Source organism: Coniosporium apollinis, assembly GCF_000281105.1.
Source record: "Coniosporium apollinis CBS 100218 chromosome Unknown supercont1.50, whole genome shotgun sequence".
In the NCBI taxonomy this organism is placed as follows: Eukaryota; Fungi; Ascomycota; class Dothideomycetes; genus Coniosporium; species Coniosporium apollinis.
Window position 1 is genome coordinate 75,932 of NW_006913312.1, and position 26,843 is coordinate 102,774.

At 55.0% G+C, this 26,843-nt stretch overlaps 13 protein-coding genes across 13 annotated transcripts; 7 read left to right on the top strand and 6 right to left on the bottom strand.

The window, feature by feature from the left end:
• Positions 1–123: 123 nt before the first annotated feature.
• Positions 124–1,518, bottom strand: W97_08181 (uncharacterized protein; the record flags this gene model as incomplete). Its single annotated transcript, XM_007786050.1, has 1 exon — positions 124–1,518. One exon carries the CDS (start codon positions 1,516–1,518, stop codon positions 124–126), a length of 1,395 nt encoding a protein of 464 aa, XP_007784240.1.
• Positions 1,519–1,788: 270 nt separating this feature from the next.
• Positions 1,789–2,697, top strand: W97_08182 (ureidoglycolate hydrolase; the record flags this gene model as incomplete). The annotated part of the gene is made up of 1 exon (XM_007786051.1): positions 1,789–2,697. One exon carries the CDS (start codon positions 1,789–1,791, stop codon positions 2,695–2,697), a length of 909 nt encoding a protein of 302 aa, XP_007784241.1.
• Positions 2,698–2,896: 199 nt separating this feature from the next.
• On the top strand, positions 2,897–4,792 carry W97_08183 (uncharacterized protein; the record flags this gene model as incomplete). The annotated part of the gene is made up of 1 exon (XM_007786052.1): positions 2,897–4,792. The coding sequence occupies one exon, from the start codon at positions 2,897–2,899 to the stop codon at positions 4,790–4,792; it is 1,896 nt and encodes a 631-aa protein (XP_007784242.1).
• A 424-nt stretch (positions 4,793–5,216) lies between these two features.
• W97_08184 (uncharacterized protein) lies at positions 5,217–7,181 on the bottom strand (the record flags this gene model as incomplete). Its single annotated transcript, XM_007786053.1, has 1 exon — positions 5,217–7,181. One exon carries the CDS (start codon positions 7,179–7,181, stop codon positions 5,217–5,219), a length of 1,965 nt encoding a protein of 654 aa, XP_007784243.1.
• Positions 7,182–8,932: 1,751 nt separating this feature from the next.
• On the top strand, positions 8,933–11,922 carry W97_08185 (uncharacterized protein; the record flags this gene model as incomplete). The annotated part of the gene is made up of 2 exons (XM_007786054.1): positions 8,933–9,156; positions 9,261–11,922. 2 exons carry the CDS (start codon positions 8,933–8,935, stop codon positions 11,920–11,922), a joined length of 2,886 nt encoding a protein of 961 aa, XP_007784244.1.
• Positions 11,923–12,827: 905 nt separating this feature from the next.
• Positions 12,828–14,472, top strand: W97_08186 (uncharacterized protein; the record flags this gene model as incomplete). The annotated part of the gene is made up of 3 exons (XM_007786055.1): positions 12,828–13,487; positions 13,660–13,777; positions 13,943–14,472. The coding sequence occupies 3 exons, from the start codon at positions 12,828–12,830 to the stop codon at positions 14,470–14,472; spliced, it is 1,308 nt and encodes a 435-aa protein (XP_007784245.1).
• Positions 14,473–14,978: 506 nt separating this feature from the next.
• On the top strand, positions 14,979–15,502 carry W97_08187 (uncharacterized protein; the record flags this gene model as incomplete). The annotated part of the gene is made up of 2 exons (XM_007786056.1): positions 14,979–15,227; positions 15,284–15,502. The coding sequence occupies 2 exons, from the start codon at positions 14,979–14,981 to the stop codon at positions 15,500–15,502; spliced, it is 468 nt and encodes a 155-aa protein (XP_007784246.1).
• Positions 15,503–15,855: 353 nt separating this feature from the next.
• W97_08188 (uncharacterized protein) lies at positions 15,856–16,662 on the bottom strand (the record flags this gene model as incomplete). The annotated part of the gene is made up of 2 exons (XM_007786057.1): positions 15,856–16,478; positions 16,533–16,662. The coding sequence occupies 2 exons, from the start codon at positions 16,660–16,662 to the stop codon at positions 15,856–15,858; spliced, it is 753 nt and encodes a 250-aa protein (XP_007784247.1).
• Positions 16,663–16,911: 249 nt separating this feature from the next.
• On the top strand, positions 16,912–17,826 carry W97_08189 (uncharacterized protein; the record flags this gene model as incomplete). Its single annotated transcript, XM_007786058.1, has 1 exon — positions 16,912–17,826. One exon carries the CDS (start codon positions 16,912–16,914, stop codon positions 17,824–17,826), a length of 915 nt encoding a protein of 304 aa, XP_007784248.1.
• A 192-nt stretch (positions 17,827–18,018) lies between these two features.
• On the bottom strand, positions 18,019–19,334 carry W97_08190 (uncharacterized protein; the record flags this gene model as incomplete). The annotated part of the gene is made up of 2 exons (XM_007786059.1): positions 18,019–19,012; positions 19,075–19,334. 2 exons carry the CDS (start codon positions 19,332–19,334, stop codon positions 18,019–18,021), a joined length of 1,254 nt encoding a protein of 417 aa, XP_007784249.1.
• Positions 19,335–21,301: 1,967 nt separating this feature from the next.
• Positions 21,302–22,159, top strand: W97_08191 (uncharacterized protein; the record flags this gene model as incomplete). Its single annotated transcript, XM_007786060.1, has 1 exon — positions 21,302–22,159. One exon carries the CDS (start codon positions 21,302–21,304, stop codon positions 22,157–22,159), a length of 858 nt encoding a protein of 285 aa, XP_007784250.1.
• Positions 22,160–22,518: 359 nt separating this feature from the next.
• Positions 22,519–23,786, bottom strand: W97_08192 (uncharacterized protein; the record flags this gene model as incomplete). Its single annotated transcript, XM_007786061.1, has 4 exons — positions 22,519–22,964; positions 23,015–23,095; positions 23,146–23,365; positions 23,427–23,786. 4 exons carry the CDS (start codon positions 23,784–23,786, stop codon positions 22,519–22,521), a joined length of 1,107 nt encoding a protein of 368 aa, XP_007784251.1.
• A 1,744-nt stretch (positions 23,787–25,530) lies between these two features.
• W97_08193 (uncharacterized protein) lies at positions 25,531–26,053 on the bottom strand (the record flags this gene model as incomplete). The annotated part of the gene is made up of 2 exons (XM_007786062.1): positions 25,531–25,673; positions 25,726–26,053. 2 exons carry the CDS (start codon positions 26,051–26,053, stop codon positions 25,531–25,533), a joined length of 471 nt encoding a protein of 156 aa, XP_007784252.1.
• Positions 26,054–26,843: the final 790 nt, after the last annotated feature.

Here is a 26,843-nt window from a genome sequence, read left to right on the forward strand (position 1 = left end):
AGTGCCATGGCCGCCTGATGGCCTACGCAGGCTCAAAAAAATCGGCAGACTAATGTGGCGCTCCTCGGTGAGTCTCCGCTACTACTCTTCTGCCACACTCTGCAGATCAGAAGATAAGTGGTCTCACCGTCCAAGTAACCCAACCACTGCGCCAACCATTACCGCTGCTTCTCTTTCCCAGTTCCCAGTAGCGACTCCTCTGCCTCGGCTCACCGGACTTGCAGGTAACTGCGAGCCTCGATTGACGCATTCGCGGATGGAATCCCTGACCCTATCTCTGTTGCTTCGCAGGGTCCGCGCAGAAACACCACCCTTGTTTATGATGTCCTGCACGCGAGGCGACAGATCCGAGGACAGAGAACGCCAGAAATAAGACGGTAGTGAGGATGTGTCGAGAGAATGCAGAAGTGGCTGAAGGAGGTTCGCGTATGGTGCATTGTGGCTTGTCTCGCCATCAATGGATTTTGTAGCGTTTGAGGGCGGAGTCAGGAGCGGATGCTGGGGCGGCTTGATAGACTCCAGCAAGGCCTCTAGCGCCACGATGTTTTGACAGCGAGCAGCCACTTCCAAGAGTGTGCGGTCTAGCGTTGGTAAGGTCGCTAGCGCTCGGGCAAGAGCAGCGAGCGAGGATTTGAGTGCCGTCTGCAGGTAGTCTCGCAGAGCATCAATGAGCAGTGTCGGCACGAAACTCGCTGTACTCGCTCCGGTTGGCGTAGGTGAGAGCAGATAAAGCGTCAAGAGCGCAGAGGTAGCACGAGACTTGGTGTCCTCGGTCTGCGCGTAGGTCGATGCCGAGCTCAATGGCTGTGACGAGGTATTGGATGCTAGCAGAGATGACATTGAGAACTCCCTGACGATCTGCTGAGATCGAGATATTACCCGTTGCTCCGCCGGTGTAACCAGTTCGTTCTTGAGCGCAGTTACCACGTTGATCCTTTCCAATCCTTCACCCTCTTGCCCAGGTTTCGATGCAAGAAAAAGCTGGCGCAGAGACAAAAACGTGTTGGACGACCTCACCATGCCTCGGTGGTCCTCACGCCTCCCAGGACCGGCAGCTGAGGCATTCAATTCGGCCATCTGAGCCTCGAGCTGCCGTCCAAGCATGAGACACCGCCCAATTGCGCGGCCGACCTTCACGGTTTGACATAGCCGCTCGGCTGCCAAGCGGACTTGCTCTGCAGCCTCGTAACGTTCGATGACCTCCTTCTCTAGGGTCTTGTAGCTTTCAGTCAAGCTTGCAACCTGCGCTTCCACCTCTTGCAGTATGCGTCCGCTTGCTTCGGCATGATCCTTGGTATGCTCCAGTAGCGGCAAAGCAGACCTTGTGGTTAGATTGTCGATATGCGTGTCAACCTCCTGAACATCGAAGAGTACTCGCGACAGTGGTGTGGAAAGGTCTAGGGGTGTGTCTGAGGGATTGTTTGTGGCCAGCACTAGGGTATTGGCAAAAGATGCCGCTGAAAATGACGGGTCGAGAAATGCCTCATAGTCAATATAGGAGAATTCTTCTTGCGACATCTTGGTCTAGGTCAAAGCTGCTTGAGATTTCCGAGACCACCGGTGTACCCGCGCTTGCGCTTGCGCTTGTTTGCATTGACAGTTCAAAACGATAAGGTACCTAGTTGTTCCTCGAGTGTTGGAAGTTTCACAACCAATTGTCGATGCAGTATAGGGTCACGTGAGGAATCCGGACGTCAGCGGAATTCAACTGCATGTGAACGTGAGATACAGAAGCTCTCCCCTCACCCCGCTCAATCCCACCTACTATCCACTATCACATCTGCCATAATGCCTTCGCCTGTGACAGCTCCGTCTATTCGCATCTCCGCTGAGCCTTTGACGCAAGCTTCGTTTGCTCAGTTTGGCACAGTTGTCGAGAACCCTACCCGCTCGCACTCTCCAGTCTCACACCACCCCCAGGCTGTAGCTGCAAATCAAGGCACAGCCGTGAAATATCTCGATGTTACGCATGTGACCAACTTCTATAATCTTGCTCCAAGCAAGAAACCAGCAGAGGCCGTGGTGAATATGTTTATCTGCTCCCCCCGTAAGCTTCGCTCTGTGGAGCCGGCCACATCGAAGTCTGCTTCACAAAGCAACACCGATCAGGCGGATCAGGCGGATCAGGCGGGAAAACATTTGTTCGACGTGAACATCCTCGAACGTCATCCGTATACATCTCAAACCTTTATCCCACTTGGGCTGTCGCCGCAAGACAAGACCACGCAGTATCTGGTGATCGTAGCTCCAACGCTACCAACATCTAAGACTCCTAAGGATCTTAATCGTCTGATGGCTTATCCTCTGCGAGAACCTCGACGGCGACGGTCGTTGCTCGATGTATTTGCAAAAGCGCGACCTTCACCGTTCACAAACGAGGCATCACCGCCCATCCCAGACGCAACTCAAGATCCCTCCCAGCAGAATCGCAAAGGGCCGGGTTTACCGGATCTGAACAACATCAAGGCGTTCGTTGCGACAGGCAATCAAGCAGTGACGTACGGTGCTGGAACTTGGCATGCGCCAATGGTGGTGATAGGCGAGGGGAGTGTTGACTTTGTGGTTTTGCAGTATGCGAACGGTGTTGGGCAAGAAGATTGCCAGGAAGTGGAGCTCCACGCCACTGAAGGGGACGGGATCAGTGTTGCGTTGCAAACGCCGTTGGCACCTTCCTTCCAAGTGCGGTCCAAGCTATGATGGTACACCAGATCTCCAGTCAAACCTTAATTTGTCAACACTGATTTGGTTTGTGTATCTCTCCGTTTCCACTTTCTCATTCACTGCAGCTTATCTTGACCGACTCCGGCCTCGATTTTGGCGTGCCCTGCTATTCGAATTTCAGTTCCCCGATCCGCTTCCTCACTACTCATCGTAAGGATTCAGTAAAAGCACTACGATGGAGTTTACCACTTGGCAAGATTCCCCAGGCAAACCCCAACAAGTGCCGCCTAATTCTCCCTATACCAAGCCAAACACGTCTTCTCGATGGGTCACCGAACACAAAGGATGCCATACAACTATCAACGGTGTCTTCTTTCACGACTTTGCAGGCCTGGCAGAGAGAGGCGACAGGCCGATCCTCCAGCGCCCCTACAACTGCTTGGCCGACAAAGTCTTCGAACTGGACTTCGGCACTGTGTTGGAGCAGAGTAAAGCGCACGATGAGCTCCAGGAGCTCAAGGCTGAGCTCGCTAAACTCTGCGACGAGTCCACCAATAGAGTGCGCTTAGAAAAGTCTGCAACCGGCGATCAGCACGATGTCGTACTTGCCGACATATCCGGAGAAACATCTGTTGGAACGTCCGTGGGGCAACCCGAGAAAGAGTCCTCGCGTCGAAGAGACGTGATCATCGCGGATGCACCCCTCAGAGCGCTGCCTGTCACCCCGCTTACACGCCTTGCGGAGCTTGTGCGAAAGCTGCCACAATGTCACGCCTCCGTTGCGGCACTGCAGCTTGTGGAGAAGCTCGTGGCAGAAGAAGCTGGACGGGAGAAGGAGAGCATAATCGAACAGGAGCGCACCAAGAGAACAAACCAGCGCGTCGTCTCCCTACTCAACCAGCCACAGATTCCGCAGCACTTAAGACGTGACACATTTGAGGCGAAGAAACCAGGAGGCGCCTTCGCAAACACGCTCAACCCTACGAGCGAGCCTTCCGCTGTCAGAAAGGCCCCTCTGCTACGTACACAACATCTCGACCGCCATTTCTGCTCTCCCCCACACTACATGATGGTCGACATGAAGACCTCTCTGGACTCTGAACTTCGCAACAGCTTCGACCCGCTCTCTTCGGAAAAAACCCTTGTTAATACACGTTGCATCGGCGATAACAACACAGTCTCCTTCAAGAAGGGGAGCGTTGTACCAACCATCCTTAGAGACTGGTACAAACAGAACCGGGAGCTCATCGAGCTGGCAAAGCGCAGCGCACTTTCCTCCGACCTACCTCATGTAGCGCCTCCCAGTATACCCAAGGACCTATGGAACGGTATGTGGCTACCACATGATGCCCGTGAAAGCCCTGGGAGAACCAACTACGAAGCTTGGGGGGCTCTTCAACCGTCATACCTTTACCCTGATCTTGCACCAATACCCACCCCGCATTTCCTAATGGACGAAGCTTCGCTCATCTGGGGACCGAGCGGACAGCCGACTGCCGATTCCCACCCCGCTGGCCCACCTCCGCAACGCTTGCTTATCGAACCAGCCGGCAAAGCGCGAGCAGATTCAGGATTGACGACCCCCCAGCCAGTCACTCGTCCGGAGGAACCCCTGTCGTCTCCGCTCAGTACCGCATCCTCCGAGGAAGGTGAGGACAAGAGGTTTCAGAGAATCATGTCAAAGATCCTCGCTCGGAGATCTCCAAGGGACCACGGAATGCGAGATGCGTACATGACCGGAGAAGACGACGGCGATGCGCGCGAGCCGTTGGTTCCAGAGAACTCACCCGCTTCGAGCGATGGGCAGCAGCCGCTGCCCGGAAACGAGGCCCACCGCGGTCAAGGGGGCCACATCCTCGACAGAGAAGGCCCCCGTTGTGTCGAAGGTGGAAGTGAGGGCGAGGATGATGCCGCACCCGCGGAAGCACGCGAGAGCCGCCTGAAGATTCTAGCGGCGAGGAGGAAGGCTAAGATGGAGAGCCGGAGACGTGCCGGCACGATGCGTCCGAAGGCTAATGCTAAAGGCCAGAAGGCCGAGGATGACGCTGAGACGGTGCCTTGCCGACGGGTTGGAGATAGCAAACGAGTTTCTTGGCACGATGCAGTGGGCAAAATGTCGCGCAAGCTTTGACGGCGATGCGGCGTTGGGGACTTGGAGTACGCATTTATACAGGCTTGCTTGATGGAGAAGAAAAAGTGTAGGAGCGGGAGTTCATCGATGCGGTTAGCTGGTTTTTGCGTATGGTGACTGTGCTTCACCGCGCGTGTGAGTCTTGTTGCAGCTTGTAGTACATGTTTCATGCTTGGTTGGAACGGCCGTCGTCAAAAGTCCTTTATTTGCATTTGCTTGGACCTCTCGCCATTAGTCACGATAGCGTTTCAAGCATTTCTTCCCCAGCTGCTTGGTGTGGCCCCGGATGAGCTCCATCGACCACGGTGCTCCCAGTCCAGGCACAAGCGGAGTTGCTCACAGAGGCATTCGCTCAAGCCGCCTGCACACCCAGCAACCTCTGCGTATGAAGTTTCAGCAGCAAGCGAAAACTGTATGCACCAACTCATTGTTTCTTCCTTTGTGCACGCCCCGCCCCAACCCTAGCATACACCTCCACATCCTCGCTCTCCTGCCACCCGCCCCACTCCTCCAACTTCTCCAACCACCCCCTCGCAAGCTCCACCACCTCCCTCGGCGCCTCCGCCGACCCCTCAAGATAAAACCTCACAGCAACCAACGTCCGCCTCATCAGGCGATCCCTGCTCGCCGAATCCCCCACCGCGTCCAGCAACTCAGGTTTATACTGCACCATCCACTGCGCCAGACTGAGCAGGCCCTCATAGTCCTCCAAGGCGCCTAGAGCGCGCGCGTACGGGTGCAGGAGCGCGGGCCTGGGTGTCGCGAGGAGGCGCGGTAGGGGCACCTGTTGCATGTCTGAGTCTAACGTGTCGAAGGGCTGGATCAGAGGCTCGTCAGCGTGCGTGCCGCCGAAGAGCTCGACAAAGAGGCGGCGCAGATATTGCGAGCATGCGGCGTTCCTCGTGGGGCTGCTGGCGGCGGGGTCGGCGGCAAGATGCTCTAAGGCGCGGCAGATGGATTGGAGGCCGTAAGCGTCAAGATCGAGGCCCAGCGCTTTCATGCGCGTGACAACCCTGCGGATCGAGTCAAGCGCTGTGCCGTCCAGCTGGCGGACGAAATGCTGGTTCGACGCGAAGAGGCTCAGGATGATGTTCCAGGTCGGTCGGTGCGTTGAATTCGTCAGGCGCATCAGCCGATCGACATGGTGCATTGGATGGTCGAAATTGAGTCGTGATCCAAACAGAGCGGGCGGCAGGCTCAACTGCTGCAGGAACGCCTGGTTGAGGTAAGGCAGCCGTTTCATGTACCTGAAGCGGCAGAGGAGACCGACAATGGCGGACAGCACCAGCCGATGGCGTCCGTTCCGTGCTATCTCGACATCCTGCGCCGACCGCAGCATGAAGCAGCTAACGTGTGCGTTGCGGGATTCTACGATGGCCTTGATGCCTGCTTCCAGGGAAGGCGCATACATAATGAGGGATATCTGGCAATCGCGGTTCAGTTCGAAACCTTTAGCCATCAGATGGTCGAAGAACGTGTGGAGCGACGGTGGAGGTGCTCGGACATAGATTCGTTCCTGAGGCGACTCGGAGCTGGCGAAGACCTCCTTCCCATCTCCTGGTAAGACCTCGTCCATCTCTAATGCAATCGAGGTTTCGTCTTGTTCGTGGCTCTCAGCTTGGCGGCGCTTCTCGTCATAGTGTATCTTTTTGTACATGGCAAGGTACACTTCTTGATCCGCGGGCAGACTGGTATCCTCGTAGGCCAAGAAGCTAGCCCACGCCTCTTCCAGCGTCCGTGTCGCTTCTATCCTGGCGGCCCAGATGTCCAGCTGTACCCGATGTAACTGTGCTTGCTTCGTCCGCTCATTGACTGGCTCTTGAGGAGGCGCGGACGGCATCTTGGGCATCATCTTCCTTGTCTGGATGGTAGGGCTTCCATCGATGTCCCACCCGGCGTAGATTTTGGCTCTTTGATCCCATGACGCCGCCGGATAACCCGTCTCCTGCATGTACTGTAGCGCTTTCGCAGCTCCTGATATGCCAAGCTCGACACCTTTCTCCACGTCTACGCCCGTCCGCTCCTGTTTGAATGGCGGCCACGACTTTGCTTTCAGTCTGGCCCATTCCTGTTCATTTGGCATCTTTTTCTGAGCCAGTTGGGTGCGTGCGATTGCCCTGTAGCCCTCCTGGTTTATTGGAATTGCTGGATCGCTTTCATCCATCGCTCTCAGGACGTCGAACTGCACTCTCTTCAGCAGCTGGGAGAAGCGAAATGGTTCCAGAGACGTCGGAGCAGATAGTAGAGATAGAGCGCGATTGTAGAGAAGAGTGAGCTGGGGCAAGCTCTTCTCAGACGCTTGGTTAAGATGAAACCTTACAATCTCTGCCACACTTCCAACCGCCTCGGGCAAGATCTGTCGTGAGTGTCGTAACAGACGGACAAACATAGTAAAGACAGTCGACTGATCCAGGGACATGGACGTCTCGGTACTACTACGCTCTTGAATTTGAGATCGACCCAGGCGCAATCGGTGGCGAGCATATGCAAGGAGCAGCCGCAGTGCACGCGCGGAAATCAAGCTGCGACGTAGAAGAAACATAAAGACGAATATGGGAATAGGCTTAGACATAGTTTGAGTGTGCCCAGGAGCGAGGTCTAACATCACCGTGTCAGTTATGTGTCTACTGGCGCGCTTAATCTCTCCCGATCAAGCGGTGGTGTCTGGCTAGCTCTGCGACACTTGGCTGCCAAGAGCTTTCAGAAAGTTGGCTCGGCGCTGAAAGCAAGTATGGCTTACCTTGTTGAATGAGTGTTGACGCCTGTTCAAGGCTAGACCTCAGTAACATCTGGGCCGCATTGTAGGAGTCCCTGGCAGTTACTATCGATGCCCATCTACTGACATCTCCAATGTCGTGACCCTTGTTTTTGAGGTATGCGACTTCGTGTTCCGGCAGTATGGCGCTGGTCCCCCTCAGCAAGCCACTGCCGGATACCGCGCTGGTTTCAGCGGGCGCGCTCGTAGAGTCATCTTCGTGTCTTGCTCCTTGACCAGTGTTTGTCCTCCTGATGTAGCTGCCTAAAATCGATTGCAGGGAGAGCTCCGTAGAGCTGTCTACCAGCGGGGAGTAATTGCTTGTCCGGCGCAGCAGCTGCCCAGAGGACATGTGCCTTGCACTAGTATGCGATAGATCCTTCTTGTGTCCATACTGAGGGGGTAGTGCATGTTTGTGACCTGCCGACCTCAGAGCTTCTATGAGATGGGTTGAGGGGCTAAGCCGAAGCGCTTTGCGTTTTCTTGCACTCAAGCGTCGAAACCTCCACGCACGGTCGCCGCTAGCCTCTGTTGGTGTGAAGCGGACACGATCCCAGGGTCTGCGAGGGAGCAAGACTGTGAAAGGCAGTCAGTACTGGGCTAAGCCTCGAGATGCATGGCTTGGATGTGGCAGAGCTTCGCATCAAGCGACATCCAATTGGTATGGGCACTCACTTCTGCGAACGACGGTCGTTGGGTGGCCGGTCTTCCGAATGCTGGGATGGTGCATTCATTGAAGCCGACTCGCGGGGGGTCGAGATGCACTGGGGCGTATGGGGGGATACTGGGCCGTGGGTGCAGAGAGCAAAGAGCAAAGGTTGGGAAAGCTCTCGGATAAACTCGCGGGCCGGAGGAAAGAAAGGGAGATCTGGCGGATGCTCGTGACTTTGCGCATTTCGAACTCTGTTCTTGTTTCTGCAACAGACAGTTCCGGAGTCAGCGGCCTTGAACACAGCTTCTCATTCCCGCCAAAGACGCAGAGGGTGGTTGTGGGCGGGTTGTGTTGATGCCGGAGATGCTCGCGCATACCGCATACCACAGCTACAGTAAGTTATCCGTGCTCCGTGCTCCCGTGCTCCAAACTACTCTACAGTACCTGCACTTTCCACCGCCGCCCTGCGCTCGCGTTCCATACGCCCAAACGAACACTGATTCGCGGCCACAGTCGCCCTTCGCAACAACATCTGCCTCATTCCAGCAAGCCTGCTGGCTGCTCACTCTTCCCCGCTGCACCGCGCGCCAGGTGAAGGTACGCTGTCGGCTGAGTGGGCAGGGGGATTGTGCAGTTTGGAGTTTGGGCTGACGGCGGCAGAGCGCGTCCGCTAGTACCGCTGCAGAAGCTTGAGCACCGCCGCGAAAACACGAAAGCCCTCTTTACTACCATCATGTCGGCCACAAACGGAGTGCTAACCCCTCCGTCACCACTTGGCTCCACCACCGCATCGACATCGACATCGACATCGGCCACGAAACGCAAGCGCTCATCCAGCGGAGACCATGGTCAAATCAACGGCATCGACACTCGGCAGAACGCGGAAGAAGAAGCGGCGACGGCAACAGAGAGTCGGTCTCAAGCGCTGTTCGCGGACATACTGGAACTGTTGAAAAGGTGCGTTTCGCGGCACTCTCCCCCAAGTGCCGGCCAGCGCTTGGTTATACCTATCCATCCCTGGACTGCAATTTAGATCTACGACTGACTATTCATACTGACAGCTATGACACTACGCCCTCGTTGTTACATCATCCTCTCACCGACAAGACGCATCGATCGACTTCCGGAGAGCCGACCGCAAAACGGAAAAGGCTGTCGCAGTCGTCAGAACCCACTTCGATTGCCGCCCGGCTGCAGGAAGGAACATACTCGTCCTTGGATGAGTTGGTGGAGGATGTGGACGCGGCTTCGTCGGCTTTGCTTGAGCCTTTGAAGGCCAGAGAAGCGGCAAAGAGCCCAGGAAAAGGATCCAAACACGACCGACCGACTCCCGAGCATTCTCCTCAGGACACTCGCTTGATCACCGGCACACTCGCGTTCAAGAAAGTGTTGAATGACATCATCCTCCGACGATCCCAAATTAAACCCAGAGTAACCGCTACCCGGACGGAGCCGGGGAGTGTCAACAAGAGCCCGGCTCTCACCAATGGCATTAAGGAGGAGCCTGCTGCCCGCGATTTCGCTGATGCACTGAAGGATGGGAGGACGGTGCTCACCTTATACGCTAACGCTCAAGGCCCAAGGCAGCTGTTCTCGAGTCTGCAGACGCCAACACGGGTTGGGCCGTCTCCAGATACGCCGTCATCAAACCTGGACATCGCTGTCGGAGTTACATTACCGTTACCCGAAGACAGCCTGCCCAATGTGCTCAGTACCACCAAAATCCTTAAAGAAAACGCGGAAGATGCGGTAAGCGGCAAAAAACGCGGCCCTACATTCGGTGACCTTTTCGCGCCTCCCGCATCGGTACCCAAGCTCAGCCCACCCAAACCCGCTAAGCAATCGACAACCCGTGGCTCCACCGTCCAATGGGCACCACACGACGCTATCTCGAGAGGCCGTAGAGGATCGACCTATACAACACAGCCGCTCACGACCGGGCAGTGGCTTGGCTATGGCGGCGTAGATGCGCCGCAGGAGCCATCCTCTCCCACAGCGAAACGAAGGCAAAGGGATCGCGCGCTCAGTACTGGGGAGTCCAAGCCGCCACTCTCGGAAGCAGATGCCGCTGTTATTCAGCAGGCAAAAGCTGATGCGCTGTTTCGGAGCGTTTATTCGAGTTTTGCCCCCAGCCGCGATGACGCGATAGCAATTGTGCCGGAAGAGCTGAAAAGCCGGATGTGGTGGCATAAGGCTGGTGAAAACCGACTGCTGGAATCCGCAATCGATCCAGCGCTCCTGGCACTTCAGCCTGGTCAAGCGGCGGGCGGCCGTATCACCGATGGGCAAACTGAAGAAGACGAGGATTTCAAAGCAGCCATCGAAGATTTTGAGCCAGAAACAATCGAGGGTGCTTATGGCTCGGAAGTTGCGGACAAGCAAGCCAGGGAGGTTGAGGAGATTCTAAGAGACATCTCAGAGCTGCTGGAGACTCTCCACTCGTACCAGCGAATTCGGAACGCGACGCTCACGTCGACGCCACGAACTCCGGCAGCGCAGAGTGCGCCAATCGCATTGGTCACCGGCAGTCCGTCGAGTCCCTCGGAAGCAGAGATTGATGTGTACAAGATGTTGAAGACTCAACTATCGTTGATGATCGCGACCTTACCACCTTACGCGGTTGCTAAGCTAGACGGTGAGCAGTTAGCCGAGCTCAACATCAGCAAGAACATTATGGTCGAGACTAAGGACTATCGGGGTGTCATGGAAGAGGACGCCGTATCTCTTCTGGTGAAGTCGGCTCTTAGTGCTGCAGCCGGAGCAACAACGCCTCGCGTCAGCTCAGGTGGCGCGGCTCATCCATCGCAGTACTCGGCCTCGTCGAGCCAGTATGCGCGTCCGCCGTCCAGCGTCCAGGTGCCCATTGCTCGTTCCGCCGCGCATCCAGCAAGCTATCTCCCGCACCAGCAGCCTCCGGCTCGGACACCTTCCGGGCCACTTCCGCGATCATCCAGCGGCAATCTATCGTATCCCGCAACTTACCCTTCAAGTACTCCACGGCCCTCCTACGGCTCGGCGACCTACGCCCAGCAAACACCACGCGCAAGCTACAGCCAATCCAACTCGCAGCAGTACTACCAGCAGCCCTCAACTCAGCCCAAACCGGCCTACACCCCGCATCAATACTACCAGTCCACCCCAACATCGCAGTACCAAAACCGCTACCAGCCGAACCCATCCGCATACCAACCACGCCCACCCTCCACCCAACCAGCCTACAACAACTACACCGCCTCCTCGCAATCCCCACACCCCCGCACCGCCTCCCCCCTCAAAGCCCCCCTCCCGCCCACCAGCACCGCACAGGGCCAATACACCCAACCCCGCTCCTCCGCCTCCGCCTACGCCACCCCGGCAACAAACCCCTCCCAGCACCGCCAGTACTACCAGCCCTCCAGCACCGCCACGAACCAGGCACTACCGGCACCACCACCGCCGCCGCCAGCGCAACAGTACATGGCCCAACCCGCTACTCCGTCCGCGCTCGGCCCCACGGGTTATCACACCAGCATGACGACGGCGGAGCAGCAGATTATGATGGATCGGCAGAGGGCGCAGTTGGCGATGCAGCCGGGGGCGGCGGCGGGGAGGGTGCCGCAGGCGAATATGGGGGGGCGCGCGAGTGGGACGCCGCAGCCGGGAGTTGGGACACCGGGTGGGCCGACGGGTGGGGGGTTGGCGGGGCAGGGGCAGGTTAATGGGACGGCGGTGCATGCTTCGTAAGTTCGCGGGAAAGAAGTTAGAAAAGACGTCTGCTTGCTTTCTGTGTTATGAGCATTCGGATCTAGGTTGCGAGTTAGGGGTCAGCGCGACAGAGACTAGAACCGGGTTTTGGTTTCCGGGCAGTCGGGGTCTTTGTGGGGTTTGAAGGGGTTTTGCGGTATTGTGGGGATAGTGCGTTGGATTATTGACCTAGTCATATACCTTGAAGTAGGACGTCGAAGTAGGGTTTCTGCCGAAACTGCTTTTGTTCTTCTACTTAACCTGGCCGTTTAAGTTCCATCGGTTTTCTTGAGGACTGTGTCCAGTGAGAACGCTCACGGCCGCCAACACTGCTGTTTCCCGACTCAAGCATGTATGATCAAGTCTATCCGGTAATCCAGACAATTACCGTTAACAGTGAACAGATGTCAAGTTGCTCAGTCACGTGCACAGAGTTCTCCGCGCGTCGAACGCCAAGGGTCATCCAAAGAGTCGGTTGCCGCATCTTGGCCGCTGCTTGTTCAGTTCCAGATGTACGACCCAGCTGGATTGGTGGCTCCATCGGGAGCAAACCACGAAACCGATTCCGTGCGATAGAAAGCATAAGAAGTTCAGCAGTGCATACTTTTACTGCATCGATCATATGAGATGTCTTTGGTCTGCGAACTGTACTTAGGCTAGGTATCCACCTCCAGGTCTACCAGTAGCCTTCAATGCGGCAACGGACTTTTCGACTGACCCTTACGCGTCGAAGCAAATGATGCCAGTAGCAGAGAGAGAAGAGTAAACACACGATGATGTCGACGCGTTTGTGCTTACTAGAAGATGCGCTTGCCATCTCTGAGCTTTCTTGGTAGCTGAATCAACACCCAGTCCGCAATCTCATCACTGCTAGTAATCGCCATTCAATATCCAGCGTCATCATCATGCCTCGCGCCAAGCGCCCACTCGAGAAGAGCGACGCCAACGCCGCTGAACCGGCTATGAAAAGGAGCACGCGGAGTGGCGATGCGAAGAACGTAGACGCGGCCAGAGAGACTGAGAGTGCTCCGAGCGACCCGCCCGCAGCGAACACTAGGGCGGCGAACGGCAAGAGTGCTGATAACAGTGAGATCAACGCGCCAAAGCCGGCACCGAAGAAGAGCAGCGCAAAGGGAAGGAAAGGCGCGGGAAAGGGGAAGGATAACGCCGCGCCTGCGCCCCAAGGCGAGAATGTAGAAGCTCAAAGCGCAGCGGCCGAAGAGCCCAGCACCGCTCAACCGGCCGCTACCGCCTCGTCCGACGAGGCGCCCTGGCCTTGGGTGACAGTGGCCCGGATGAACATTGACCGCAGGCGCGAGAGGCGAGGTAAAGACGATGAAGAGCCGAGCGAGGAAGAGATCAATGCGGCCAAGGTAGAGTTCGAAAAGTATAACGCGAAGCCTCTGTCGGAGCACCCGGACTGGCCTTGGAGAGTGTCCAAGCCGGCGCGGAAAATGGCGGCGAAGTATGCGCAGGATGTTGACAAGAGGGACCCTGATATCTTTGGAATGTATATTTACAATGACTATCATGGGTATGGGACTGCCGAAGTCATTGAGAATATGGTAAGTAATGGTGCGTGAGCTCTGCGACCTCGGTATGGGTGGGCATCGTTGCGGTACTATGGTGATGAGTGCTAGCGTCACGTGGTGGACATCTCTATCTTTATTCGTGATATACAAGACGCCGCAATTTGTCGTGATGAGCGGCTTGATCGCGACAGCTGACAATGCGCAGCTTCTTGCGTGGACGACTGAATATCAGAAGAAAGACTCTTCGGTATGGGAACTGTGGAAGCATACGGAAGCGATTGCGCACTTCTTCGCCCTGATGCCGGAACTGATCGGGTTTGGAAGTATGTTATCTCCTCTTCTTTCTGTGAAATGTCGAAGGTGCACAGTCCGCAAGCGATCTATTTTAGATGTGCTTCGACAATTGTCGTGGCAGTTGATCAATTCGCCTGTATCCAAGCTTGTCCGGTTTTACTAGATGGGGAAGCTTTGCTTCTAACACTAACCAGATCTTGAGGACGGCGAGCGTGTGAACGAGATTCTGAACGTCATCGGTCTCGCTCTCTTGTCCACCCTCAATAAGCTGGAGGCCGCCTCCCTTCTCAAACCAGATGGCCCAGTCAAGGATCTAGAACTCGTTCTTTGCCTCATGCTCGACTTCTGTTCCGGCTATGATGTAGACTTCGAAGACGTTGTGTGGCCACACCAGGTCGTCGCTTACGCGAACAAAGCCGGTTTGAAGCTTGATAAATTGCACAATATGAGAAAGGACCTTGAGAGATATTCGGAAGACAAGCTTGATAAGAAGAAGAAGGACCTTGTGTACAGCGCGCCGAAGGAGGATAAGTTTGAGTTCAACAAGAAGTGGAAGGCGTATGTGTCGAAGTATGGAATCAAGAGAGGCGGGAAGAAGACGGTGGGTGGTGAACAGTATGACATCACGAAGATGAGGAAGGCGGAGCGGATCAAGCATTCTTTTGACAAGGAGGATCCGATGGACAAAATGGTCATCGAGGGAACGGATGACGAGGATGAGTAGGGTTATGGTTTTGGAGCCGCGCAACGAATGGATGGATCATTTGAGAGCAACAGGGTAGCTTTGGAAGTGAATTCGTAATGTATATTGCTATCTGTTTACTTCTGCAATAAGATATGTATGCGGCGTGATCAGCGCATCACAACACTTGCCACCATCACCATAAGAACAAACAGCACGATTGCCGCGATGCTTCGCCTCGCCCTTAGGTTACAGCGCTTCTCGCGAGACAACGCGGTGACCGTCACAGTTCGCACCACAGGGGTTCCTTCTGAGTCTTCCGTTGTGTGCTGGCACGGCTGAGCGTGGCTGCCTCAGTGCCTGGCCACCATGGTGCCAGTGGCAGCTGCCAATTGTAAACGGTTCCCTCCTGGCAAGAAGTTCTCGAAGCTTCAAAGATAAACAAGTTCTTCCACCTCACAATCACCGTGCAATTAATCCTCGCTCTATCGTACACCACATCACAACAGAGACTTCCGAAGCACTATCGCCACCCAAACTCCTTCAAGATGTATCCCCAATCGCAAAAGCCACGCAACGTCATTGTTCCGCTCTGCAAGCTCCTTGTCGCCTACTTTTTATTTTGCGTCGTAGAGTTCCAATTCTGGCCATCTCTTTCCGAGAACCTACCGTACCCGGTATTCATCGGTTTCGTCGCGGAGACCTGTGTTGGATTAGTCTGGCACGTCGTGGTCAAGCGGATATCCGCTGCGGTCGTATTGGGATGGAGCTCCGGTACGGTGGTTTACTCTTCAGAGGTGAGTTCGATCGACAACCACAATCCCTCGGGCCAGGACTGACACTTGTTCGGTAGGCACAACCGGGGAGGAGAGCGCCGTGGCACCGATTCTTCGAGGTTGCGAATGATCTGATCATGGTCCCAATTTACGCCATGGCGGCCAACTACGGCGACAGACTCAGCGAAGATACATCGCTTCCAGGATGGTTGTGCGTCCATGCGTGTCTGATACTTGCAAGCCTCGTCAAGTACCTGTGTATTGCGCTGTACACTCGTGTTCGAAGGCTCATCTAGGGCGACGGAGAGGAAAAGGACACGACATATGTTGAGATGGATCAAACGAAATAGTGTACCGCTATGACTCTGAGGTGGAAAGCGGACGGCTTGTCGAAGAAGAAGGGGGAGGAAGCTTGGAAGGCTGAACCGGCTCGTCGCACACGATCATTTTAACAAGAGGAGAAAACTACTTCACCGCAGCAGGCACACCCGTATACCATTCCAGGTAGCTGTTAGCAAATCCAACCGAAACTTTGCTTTCGTTTCCACGCCGATTCTCGTATGATGTTCAGTCACCATGACTACTACGTCCGTCTCGCTCTTAACTCTCAGACCATGAGTACACGTAAGGTCTTGTTTTTCTACCGCTGCTACTCCAAAGGCGGCATAACCCTCTCCAACCAAGCACACAAATCCTTGATCTCCTCACCCGACGTATTGTGCGCCAGCCCCTCATACTCATGCACCTCCACCGCCTCATCCTTGACCCCCAATTCCTGCAACTTCTCCCTATTAATCCTGAAATACCTCTTCGGCACCAACATATCCTTCATTCCCCTCACCAAAAAGATGGGCACGTCTCCCACCACGGCCGGCAGCTCCGCCTCGGCCCTAAGCTGCTGGATTCTCTCCGCAAGCGGCAAGTACCCAGACAAACCTACCAGCCCCGCCAGTTTGCCAGCATACTTAGCCGACACCAGACCCGTGAGCAAGCTCATCGCGTGGCCCTGCGAGAATCCAGCAAGCACAATCCGGTTCGGTGGGACGCCTCTGCCTGTCAACTCATCAAGCAGCGTCTCGACATATCTCACGCTCTTCATCATGCCCTCCTCGTCCTCGGGGTCATCGAGTTCGGGCCTGGAGCTCGGGAAGGGGGACAGCCGTGTGGGCGTGTACCAGGCTGACTGCATGGCGTCTTGGTTCTCGGGCGCGTTGGGGAAGACCCATTGCATGTAGGGGAGCTTGTTCGCGGATTGGAACTGGTCTGCTATGGCTGCGCGGTGTTATTGTCGAGCGGGGAGATCAGGGAGGCGCAGGAAGGGCGTACTGGCCCAGCCGGCGGCATCGTCGCCGAGGCCGTGGAGGAAGATACAGGCGGCGGAGTGGGCGGGATCGGAGGGTGGTGACTGCGCGGGTTTGTGGATTGGGGGATTGTTGCCGTGCTGGAAGTGTGCCATGTTGAAGAGTGACTTTGATGTGATTTTGGAACTCACGGAAGACGAGATAGAAGGAAATACAGCAGCGGACCTACCAGTGAGCAACTGTATGTGTAATGGAGCGCGTCACACTCCTCCAGCGCGGTCAAGCGGAGGTGGTGAAAGCGGCGGCCATCCCTCGGTCTCTTCCAAGCCTGCCCGCGCGCTGCACACCATCCGCGCTACGGCGACCCATTCCCCTCTCCCACGCAAAACACATCACCACCAACCATGCCAACAATCGAAGTCCTCCCCAACACCGCCGCCTCAGCCCCGGCCCCCGGCTGGGCCTACGTCCCCGACACAGGCTACGACCCAAGCAAAGCGCCCCTCATCCCCCCCGCGAACCGCAAACGCGCCCGCAATGCCACCCACACGACCTCCGCCGACGTGCTCTCCGCGCGCCAGGCCACAGCGCTGCAGCGCCGCCTGAACGAGCTCGACAAAGACAGCCACCGCGATGCGCGCGACATCGCCATCCCCGCCAAAAAGAGCAGCGGCGGTGGCGCGAGGGGAGGAGCCGGGGGAGGCAGGACGCCCGCGACGAAAAAGATCCTCATGAGCGCCAAGACGTTCGCGCACCATGTCGAGGACGAGGAAGCTGCGCTTGCGAGAGGTGGGGACAGAGGGTCGGGAGTCTCGACGCCTGTGGCGCGCGCGCCTGTCAGGGCTTCGAAGACGCCGATTCATAGACGCGCCTCGCTGCTCAGGCATGAGTCCTCGGCTTCGGCGTCGACGCCTCCGACGGGCGGATGGAGTCCCTCGCCAGCTTCGCCCGTGCTGGCACCAGGGACGCCCGTGGATAGTGCGATGCCGCCGCCGCCGTTGCCGGTACGGCAGCAGGTCCTGGACCTCGGCACGGCGATGGAAGGTGTGGATGTGGATGTGGATGTGGACCCGCTGCTTAAGACAGACGCACTGCCTATGCCCACGGAAGCAGAGCTAGAGGCTCTGTTGAATGCCCCACCGCTTTCGTATTCGGCAGCCCGAGCTGGCCCACCGGCGCTGGGCGGGCCGCCGCAGAGGTATTTCTGCGAGATGTGTGGATACTGGGGGCGGGTCAAGTGTATGGCGTGCGGAACAAGAATATGTGGGCTGGGATGCAAGAAGGAGCACGAGGGGAGTGGAAGGTGTGTTAGATTCTAGGTCTGAGTTCATGGGCGTGAGACGAATAGCGGTTAGCTTCAGGTGTTTAGATCGAATGATACCCAGGGAAACGAAAACAGTTTTTGAATCTACACTGCTTGCTCCGATAGGGATGCCAGGTCTAAATCACTAAGAAACCCCATGAACGAGCCTGCGCTCATGGGGTCGAATGGCGGACGCGCAGGACTATTCCTAGATGCCCTGCCACTCAATCCTAATCGTTACATCACCGGGCCACGTATATACCGTAGCTTGCGCCGTCTTACTCGGCACAGCTTTCGCAAACCAGTTCGGTCTCCCAGCTCCGTTCAAATGCGGCCCTGTAGCACTGAAGACCGTGGCTGTGCTTACCGTCGAAGCGCACTCGAACGCGCCCTCAGCGCCAACCGCACACAGCCCCTTCGACGACTTCAGCGTGAAACCCTGCCCGTCCGCCGACGCCGTGGCCGTGAAGGTTGCGCACGTGCCCATGGTGTACCACGTCCCTTTGCTGATGATGCAGCCGTTCTTGGTGTTGGCATCATCCTGGACAATGACGTTCAGGTAGCCCCTTCCCTGGAATGGCTGACCCGTGGCCGTCGGTGCCGTGCTAGTGGTTCTGGTTGCTGCTGTTGAAGTCGCACCTCCGGTCGGGGTATGAGACGGGTTCTTGGGAAGGTATCTCACGCCTTGAGACGGACAATCCGATTTTGGGCCATCCGGTACAGTGGCGACAAAATCTCCAGTCTGAACGCTTCCACGCACGTCGTAGTGGTACCAGATCTCCTTGAGCGCGTTGAATTTGCACTTGATGGTGACTGGATGACCGTGCTTGGCGCTCAGTGCGGCTTGGATCGCTTCGGCAGAATAGGTTGCGGTGGTTGATGGCACGATGCCTGCTTCAGCAAGCCACTGGTAAGATGGCAGTGTTTTGAACAGGTCGACGGCTTTCTGGAAATAGTCCGCAACTTCCTCTGTGGGGACGTGGTCGTTGTAGCATTCAGGTTCCATGGTGCTGACGCAGGTGCCGTGCTTGTTCCATTCGTGCTTCCAGAATTTCTCATCGTCACCCTGATAGTCCTTCCAATAGGCAGACATGTAGGAGAGAAGCTCGGTCTTTCCGAAGTGTTGCAGAATGGAGGTGATGTTGTGGTAAGAACGCGAAGAATCGCAGTATTCATCAAAGCTACCGTCGCAGTGGTCTGGCCTAGATGGAGTCAGTACATGTGTTCTTCTGCTATGTTGAGCTGCTACGATGGGATATCCCACCATAAGCCATGTATGGTCCAGGAGTCCACCGGCCCAGTTGTAGGATGCGCGTCCCAGAACTGGGTCTGCAGCATCTGTCCACCTGGGGAGTTGAAACAGCAGAAGTCGGTTACAGCAGTAGTGTTGTGACAGCTCAGCTGGGGGTTCGAGCAGCTCATGGAGGGACCTCCAAGCACTCTCGAGCCTGAACCAAGCAGCACTTGCGCGCCGCCCAGGGCGAGCTTCGCGACATTTCTTAAGGAAGGCATAGAGGTCGCCATAGTGTCGAGTAGAGTGGATGATTCTGTGAACAGAGCGGACAGAGCTCCATTTTGTACTTCTTCTGGTCCCGATGCCATTGCGGACTGAAATACTCTGCTCGTCCGGATCTAGATAATGCTGTTTCTGGAGCTGGGCTGTTGCTGCGGCTGGATGTCTACCCGCTATTGCTGGCACGCCTAACAGTATGAGCAGTGAGTTCTAAGTGCCTTTGAACGGCTAAAAATGAGAGGAGAGGTCGTTGTAGGGTCTAGGAGCTGGTAACGGTTCGGCCTATGGCCGTTGTTGTTTCTTTATCTGACTCAGCGCACGAGGATGCAGCGCGTGATGGCTGTCTATGCTTGCGATACATGGCATGGTGGAGATCGCTCGCTCCGTTGGGCGATGCCAGGCAACTTCGAGGAGGCCTCTGCGGCTCGAAAGATTGGTGCAAAGCACAGAACGAGCTGTGAGGCTGTGCTTGGGGTTTGTTGTCGAGTGCGTGGATGTCGCAGTCTCATTCGTCCCCGCATATCTCAGCCTCACCTTGAAGTAAGCGTCACGTGATTGAAGACTTGGCTATCTTCAACCTTACAGTGATTGAGTAAATCCAAAACCTGCCTTTGTATTAGGGCTAGTCGAACGCAACATCAGCGAGAAACTTGCGTTCAAGCCCTTTCGTGCGCTAAATTTGTACGATCTCCAGTTCTAATTTGTGAGGAATGTCGATGATGAAGCCTTTTTGCGACTTCTGCCTCGACTTCGAGCCGCAACCAGGCGCATCTTTGGCCTTTCCTGTCGAGATACTTGGTGGCCTTGAGCAGCTTATACAATCCGCGGAACAAGGTTGTCAAGTCTGCCGCCTTTTCAGCGATGGCGCTGAGATCTTCCGTGATCGTTTCCGTGATGATACGTGGAGAGAGGTCAAGATTCAGATTAGACGGACGTACGCTGATCAGGTTCTGCTGAGGCTGCGTTCTGATGAGCTTGGACGCTCAAATCTAGTACCGACAGTGCTGACGCTTGAGTTTTTCTGCTTGGAAGGTGGGCCAACTCATCCTGCTACTCGTATCCCATCTTACAATTTTTACTTGTTGAGAGATCGTTGGTTCTGATTGGCGGTGTTGTTCTCTCATCCGCTTCTCCTAGTTCGAAATGTAGCAAGGTGCTACTTCGTCAAAACCACAGCCATCCACCTCAGGGCGCATGGTGAGCATTCGGCTCAGTGCTAACTCAAACAGGTGTCTCCCCATCTTGGATCAGCCTACCGGTGAAACCAGACATACCAGCAGATCCCACCTCAGCTGCTTCTTTCAAGCTTGTCGGTAGCTGGTTGTCGGAGTGCATTGATAACCACCCTAGCTGTGCTCAACAACAGGCTCCCAAACTCCCTAAGCGCGTTCTCAACGTGGGGCTTATCGGTGCAGCAGAAATAGCATTGACGGAACCCCAAGATGCAAACAGGCAATATGTTGCACTCAGCCACTGTTGGGGCAAACACCAACTGATAACGACTACCAACGCAACGCTCGACGACCGAAAGCGTGGCATAGCTTGGGCAGACCTCTCAAAAACCTTCCAGGATGCCGTGATTGTAACGTGGAAATTGGGTATAAGATACATATGGATCGATTCCCTCTGTATCATCCAAGACGATGCTTTGGACTGGGAAATAGAATCCAGCAACATGGGTGACATATACGAACGTGCCTACCTCACTATTGCCGCAACTAGAGCAGCAGGCGGTCAGCAGGGTTTTCTATCACACCGACAGAACTCTTACTGTTTGAACAGTCACAAAAACAGTGGTTCGGGGGCTTCGATCCATGTCAGGGAAATACCGCAACATGATCCCTTCAATACGCGCTTTCTCGCGAACTTTACTGGAATGCCACTTTTGCATCGTGCGTGGGCCTTTCAAGAGCGGATTCTGTCATCTCGAGTCCTCCACTGCACACCACAGGAGCTCCTGTTCGAATGTAAAACCGGGATGCATTGCGAATGCGGCTCAACGTCCACGTACGATGGTCCGTTCAGCACGCCACGCAGTGTCAAGCAGACCTACGCTGAGCTCGTAGACCCGAGCTCGAAAGGCTCTGAAGAGTACGACTGGGGTTCGATTGTAGGGGAATACTCCATGCGAGCATTGACGTTTGACAAAGACAGGTTGCCTGCCCTGTCAGCCGTGGCTCGAAGACTGCAACCTAGGATGGGAACGTACCTGGCCGGCTTGTGGCTCGAGCAACTGCCACACAGTCTTCTCTGGACATTCTACCATGACAAGTGGGATGCAGAAAACAATCGTGTCGGAGATACAGAGCGAGGCCCTACCAGGCGGCCTGCGACCAACATCCCACCTACTTGGTCATGGACGTCCGTAGAGGATGTCGTGGTACGTCTCCCTTCAGACGCCCACAATACGGAAGATAAAGTCCGAATCATCGATGCCGGGACAACTCCGCTGCTTGCTGATCCGTTTGGAGCAGTCAAGGACGGGTTCATCAAGCTTGCCGGCGTTCTCATCCCATCAAGGCTCCGCTATGAAGTGGAAGCCGGTCCATGTGCAGCTGCAGTAAGATACACACTCGAGATCGGCCATACTGAGGTCCCTTTCGTCCCTGATGTCACCTTGTCAGAAGGATCCTCACACATACCCTCCGGGCAAATCCTCCATTGCATCTACCTCAGTCACCATCGCCATAACATAGAGCAAGCTGTGATGTCACTCGTCCTGAGGTGCTGCGACCCCGTCAACGGGGTCTATCAGCGACTTGGAACACTCGAGAGCGAAGCTGCTACGGCGGCCTGGTACGATGGTATCTGCGAATCCGTCATCACGCTTGTTTGATTGTTGGCGGAATCACGATTAGTGACTTAGTCGAGGCTGAATGAAAGGCATCGACACCGCGAACGCCGTCTCAGATCGGACGCACACGTCGTGGACTTCGAAACCTGCTTCGCAAGGTCCCGTAAGACACTATTGCTGTCCCAGCACAACGTGCGGCGCACACGTTGCAGTGCCGCTTGTTCGAGGCGCAGGTTTGTCCTGTTTTAGAGTGGAGCCGCTCTGGCCGTCCTAGATCTCATTGGGAGTCATATACGCTCAAGTTCTGCTCGAGTCCTTTCAAATACGTTCCTCCGATTAGGACACTGCTACGAATGTAGTTGATTTTAAATTGGTATGTTGAATCAGTGAAGTCTCGGCATCTACAACTTCGCACCCTCACCCTCAGGCAGCCTCTTCCCCTCCCTATCGAACCTAACTACCTTCCCCGTCAACAGCGCATCCTGCAGCGCCCACCCAATCTCCAGACTCTTAAGCCCCAACTCCAACGGCAACGGCACCGGCTTGTCCTCCAACACCGCCTCGCAAAACTCAATCGCCTCGGTAGCGAACGCGTCCTCGAACCGCTCCCAGTACTCGGGCTGCACCTCGTTGCTGATACCGTGCTCGCCGGCGACTAGGACGTTGTTGGAGCGCGGATGTACGTTCACCATTACTTTGCCGTGCGTGCCGATGACCTCGGTCGCGACGTCGTGGCCGTGCGCCATGGTGCGCGAGCAGTAGAAGTAGGCGAGTTTGCCGTTCCAGAACTCGACCATGCCGATGCCGTTGTCGACGTCGTTGAGGGCTGCGAGTTCGGGGTGGTGGGCTGAGAGAGGCGTCAGTAGGAAGTTGGCGATTGGTCAATAGAAGACAAACCAATCGTGCCCATCGCCCAGCAGGCCTTCGGCTTAATATCGCCGAGGAAGAAGAGGGTAAGGTCGATGTCGTGGATACAGCCTGATTGAGATTAGTTACGTGAGCCTACTGAGAAGGGTAGCAGCACTTACAATCCACGAACACACCACCGTTCTTCGCAGCGTACCGGACAAAAAACCCAGTGTTATCGAGGAGATCACAGGTTTGCGAGCGTACAATGAACGCATCGCCAATAGTGCCCTTGTCTACCTTGGCCTTGGCGTCACGGTAAGAAGCGTCGAAGCGGCGTGAGTAGCCCGCCATAACCTTGAGATGCGGGTTGTCCTTCGCGAGCTGGACGACCGCTCGAGCCTGTATGTATACTTTACGCGTGAGCGACCCATGTATCTGGCTGTAGGAAGCGTCTACGTACTTCATCGAGGTTCTGTGACAGTGGCTTCTCACACAGAACGTGAAGTCCCTTCTTGACAGCAGCGGTGGTCTGCAACGCGTGCACATTCGTACTCGTAGAGACCCAGACGGCTTGCAAACCGGGTAGCTGGATCATGGTGTCGTAGTCGTCGAATACTTTGACGGCACCGTCTGCACCGAAGAATTGACGCGCCCATTCGAGCTCCTTCTCGTCTTTGCTGCAGACGGCGGCGAGGTTGGCTTGTGGGACGCGGTACATCAGCGTCTTTGCGTGCCGCTTGCCCATGCGGCCGAGGCCGGCGACGGCGATGTTGAGCTTGCCGTACGGCGCTTTGGGGGGCATGTTGTGGAGGGAGTCCATGGTGCTCGGAGTTGAGGAGATTGATGTGGTGTAAATTGTTTACAAGACTTGATAATGAGAGAGAGACGAAGAACAGCGGGCATGAGGCATGCCTTTATACTACTTGTACCCTCAGGACCGACAGAACTGGTTCCACTCAATCCTGCATGCAAGTTGCACTTTTCCGAAAGGTTATCATACTTCAGATGCCTTGGACGAAGGTTTCCTCCAAAACAGGAATTCTTACGGTTCAGGAAGTTCGGAGAGAGTTGCGCATTTCGGACTGGTAGTGCGGGGTATGTTACGCCGGTACCAGTGCTGATGCAAGTGGATTTTGCGGTGCATCTTCAGACGTTGTCTCTGTGGGATACCGCCCTGATGAGGAGTTGTAGTCCACCGTACCGGGTATCCGGGGGCCTCGTCACGTGCGCGAGCCACACATGAGCCATTCTTACTACATCAAATTTTGCCAAACAACCACATACGACCCTCAACTTCAGCCGTCATGATGTCTTTCTCTGTTTTGCTCAAAACTGCCATATCTCGAAAGCTTAACGCTTAGAGTGCCTTTCCTGCCAACTAGGGGTGAGATAACCGGCCAGGCGCTCAAGGTCCCAGGACAAGACCACTCTCGATGCCCAGCGGAGGCTCCTGGTTGAATCCATACAGAGGCTTCTCAGCTACTGAGAGAAGTGTGTCGCAAAACAGTTGAAAGGTACTTGGGGAGAAAGAGCAGGATAATCTATCTCTGCAACTCCTCTCGTTTTCTCACGGTAGTAAGCCTCTGGCCTGCACTGCACACATCGAGGCTTGTCTGTAATACGTAATACTGATCCGTCTGGCCTTGGTGAAGCCTAGCTGCGTAGGGGCACGCATTTACAGATGTACTTCTAGTCATACTACGGGTCAATGCCAAGCTTTTATTTCCGGGTATGTTCCATTCGTAACAAGAGACATCAACCGTAGCTTCGCCTTAATTCCGTTTACCGATCTCCATCGAAATCAACCGCATCAACCCCTTGCATCCTCCCCCAAGAAGGCGTCCAAGCTAACAATCCCAAAACTTGGGCTGCATGTGCTGCCACGCAGCGTGCCTCCCTCTGCTTCGGGCGTAGGGACGTCTAAGGCGTGGCGGAACAGGAATTGTTGGCTGGATCGAAGTAACAATTCGGTTGTCCTTTCCCGGTAATTGCGTGACTGTGGACAAAGCCGTACTGTAAGCCACGACGAGTATCTTTACCAGGCTTCCCGAACTGGCAGTGCGGTCAACGAGATTCTGAAAGAGTTCAAGAAACCCCCTGGCGCGTTCTGCATCGTGCTTGTAGGCTCGGAAGATGACTTCTGCTTCGATGATCAGGAAGCATTCAGGAAGCCGGGAGAAAATTAGGCAGAGCAGATCAAGCCATTCCGCCTCCGTGTGCTTAGTCCGGAATCTGCTGACATCCAATTGATCCGGGTTGTGGAGGAGCAAGCCTGGCTCATGTCGTAGCGCTTGGAAGACTATGCTTTTGAGGATATCTGTCGTCGATACTGTGAAACCTTGCGGGTCGAGGTGCGAGAGACTCCAGATAACGTGGTAAGGTGTTGGCTCGAGGAGAGTAATGACATCAAGTGCGAATCCTTTTGCTTTGGCCTCGGCACGGGGACTAGCCCGGATAATGAGAAGCGAAGAGCTGGGCTTTGCCAACCAGTGACTCAAGCTTCGTAACAGATCGGTCGAGTCCCGAGGTGAGCTGCTCTACATGCTACCGCGTTTTGCTAGTGATTAAGACTTCCGCAGCAGGTCTTCTGGGCTTGACTTCGGTGTTAGAATGTCCATGATGTGGGAAAATTGAATATCACAGATCCGGGGTTTCATGTCCCGTACGTCGAGCTGGACGTTTTCGGTAAGAGTTTTATGACCTAGTACTGTAAGTCGGCCTGACCGAGCTGCACGATAGTGGTTATGAAGATTACTTACTTGTTACAACTTGTAAGACTTCGTTAATCCGGCCGTCTATCTTCATCTGCATTTCTTTCAGCTGCACCTGCATCTCGTGCACTTTTTGGCTTTGAAGCTGAATTATGATATTGATGTCCCTTATTTCTGCTCCAGCGGCCGCATCTACAATGTTATTGACCGTCTCCAAGCAGATTTTGATATATTCAACGGTGTCTTTATATCCTAGTTCGTATGGCTTGAATATTGCAGAGATAGCCCGTCCCGCTGGACCCATGTTGTACCATTTCACAGCTTGCTGGAAGAACAAGATGATATGCGCGTATAGTGAGGAGATTGCATCTTTCATTTGGTCTGTCTTGTAAAGCTCGGCATTCAGTTTTGCTAGAGCCAAAACATCGCTAATCTTGGCGAGAGCTTGAGTGAGCTGGACAACGAGGCTGGCGTGGTTAAGAATGCCCTATAGAAGTGCTTAGGCTCAATCATACGGCTCTCACAGGACTGGAATAATAAGGGATTCATACCATAAGGACGAACTTAATTGCTCCCTAAGCTAGAGAAACATATTCCGGGTGATACTAGGCGAGTACATCAAAAACTTTCCTATAGTATATGATCCGCGAAGAGAATCTGTCTAACCATTTATAGACATCTTTTCTCTTTAACGATGACGTGGCATAGTCTTTCTGTGCTTTCTTAACTACGGTGCGAATGTCCTAAATAGAGGTATGCGCGTCAAGCCATTCTCGCGCTTTGTCGTCGTCTCTGAGCTCGCGCTTTAGATATTCGATGGCCTTGAAGTAAGCCTCCTTAGCTATATCTCTCGACCTGAAATAGGCTAACAACCGATCGCAATACTGATATACCGGCAAGAACTTACTTGGAGCCGGAAGGTGGCCTATACCACGCGGTAACGCTGTCTCTTTGAACAAGGACTGGACTAGCACCTGGCCTGGCCGCTTGCATATCGCACAGTATTCATAAGCAACTTACAGAGCTTGTGGTCGCGAGTGGAATATTGAAGAGAGACACCTGAGCCGAGATGAACGTTGAATTCCTGTATAGATTAATTGAAGTTCACCAATCTTTTGCGAAGAGACTGACCTTGGGGCTATGGAAATGGCGCGGTTTCCTAAGGT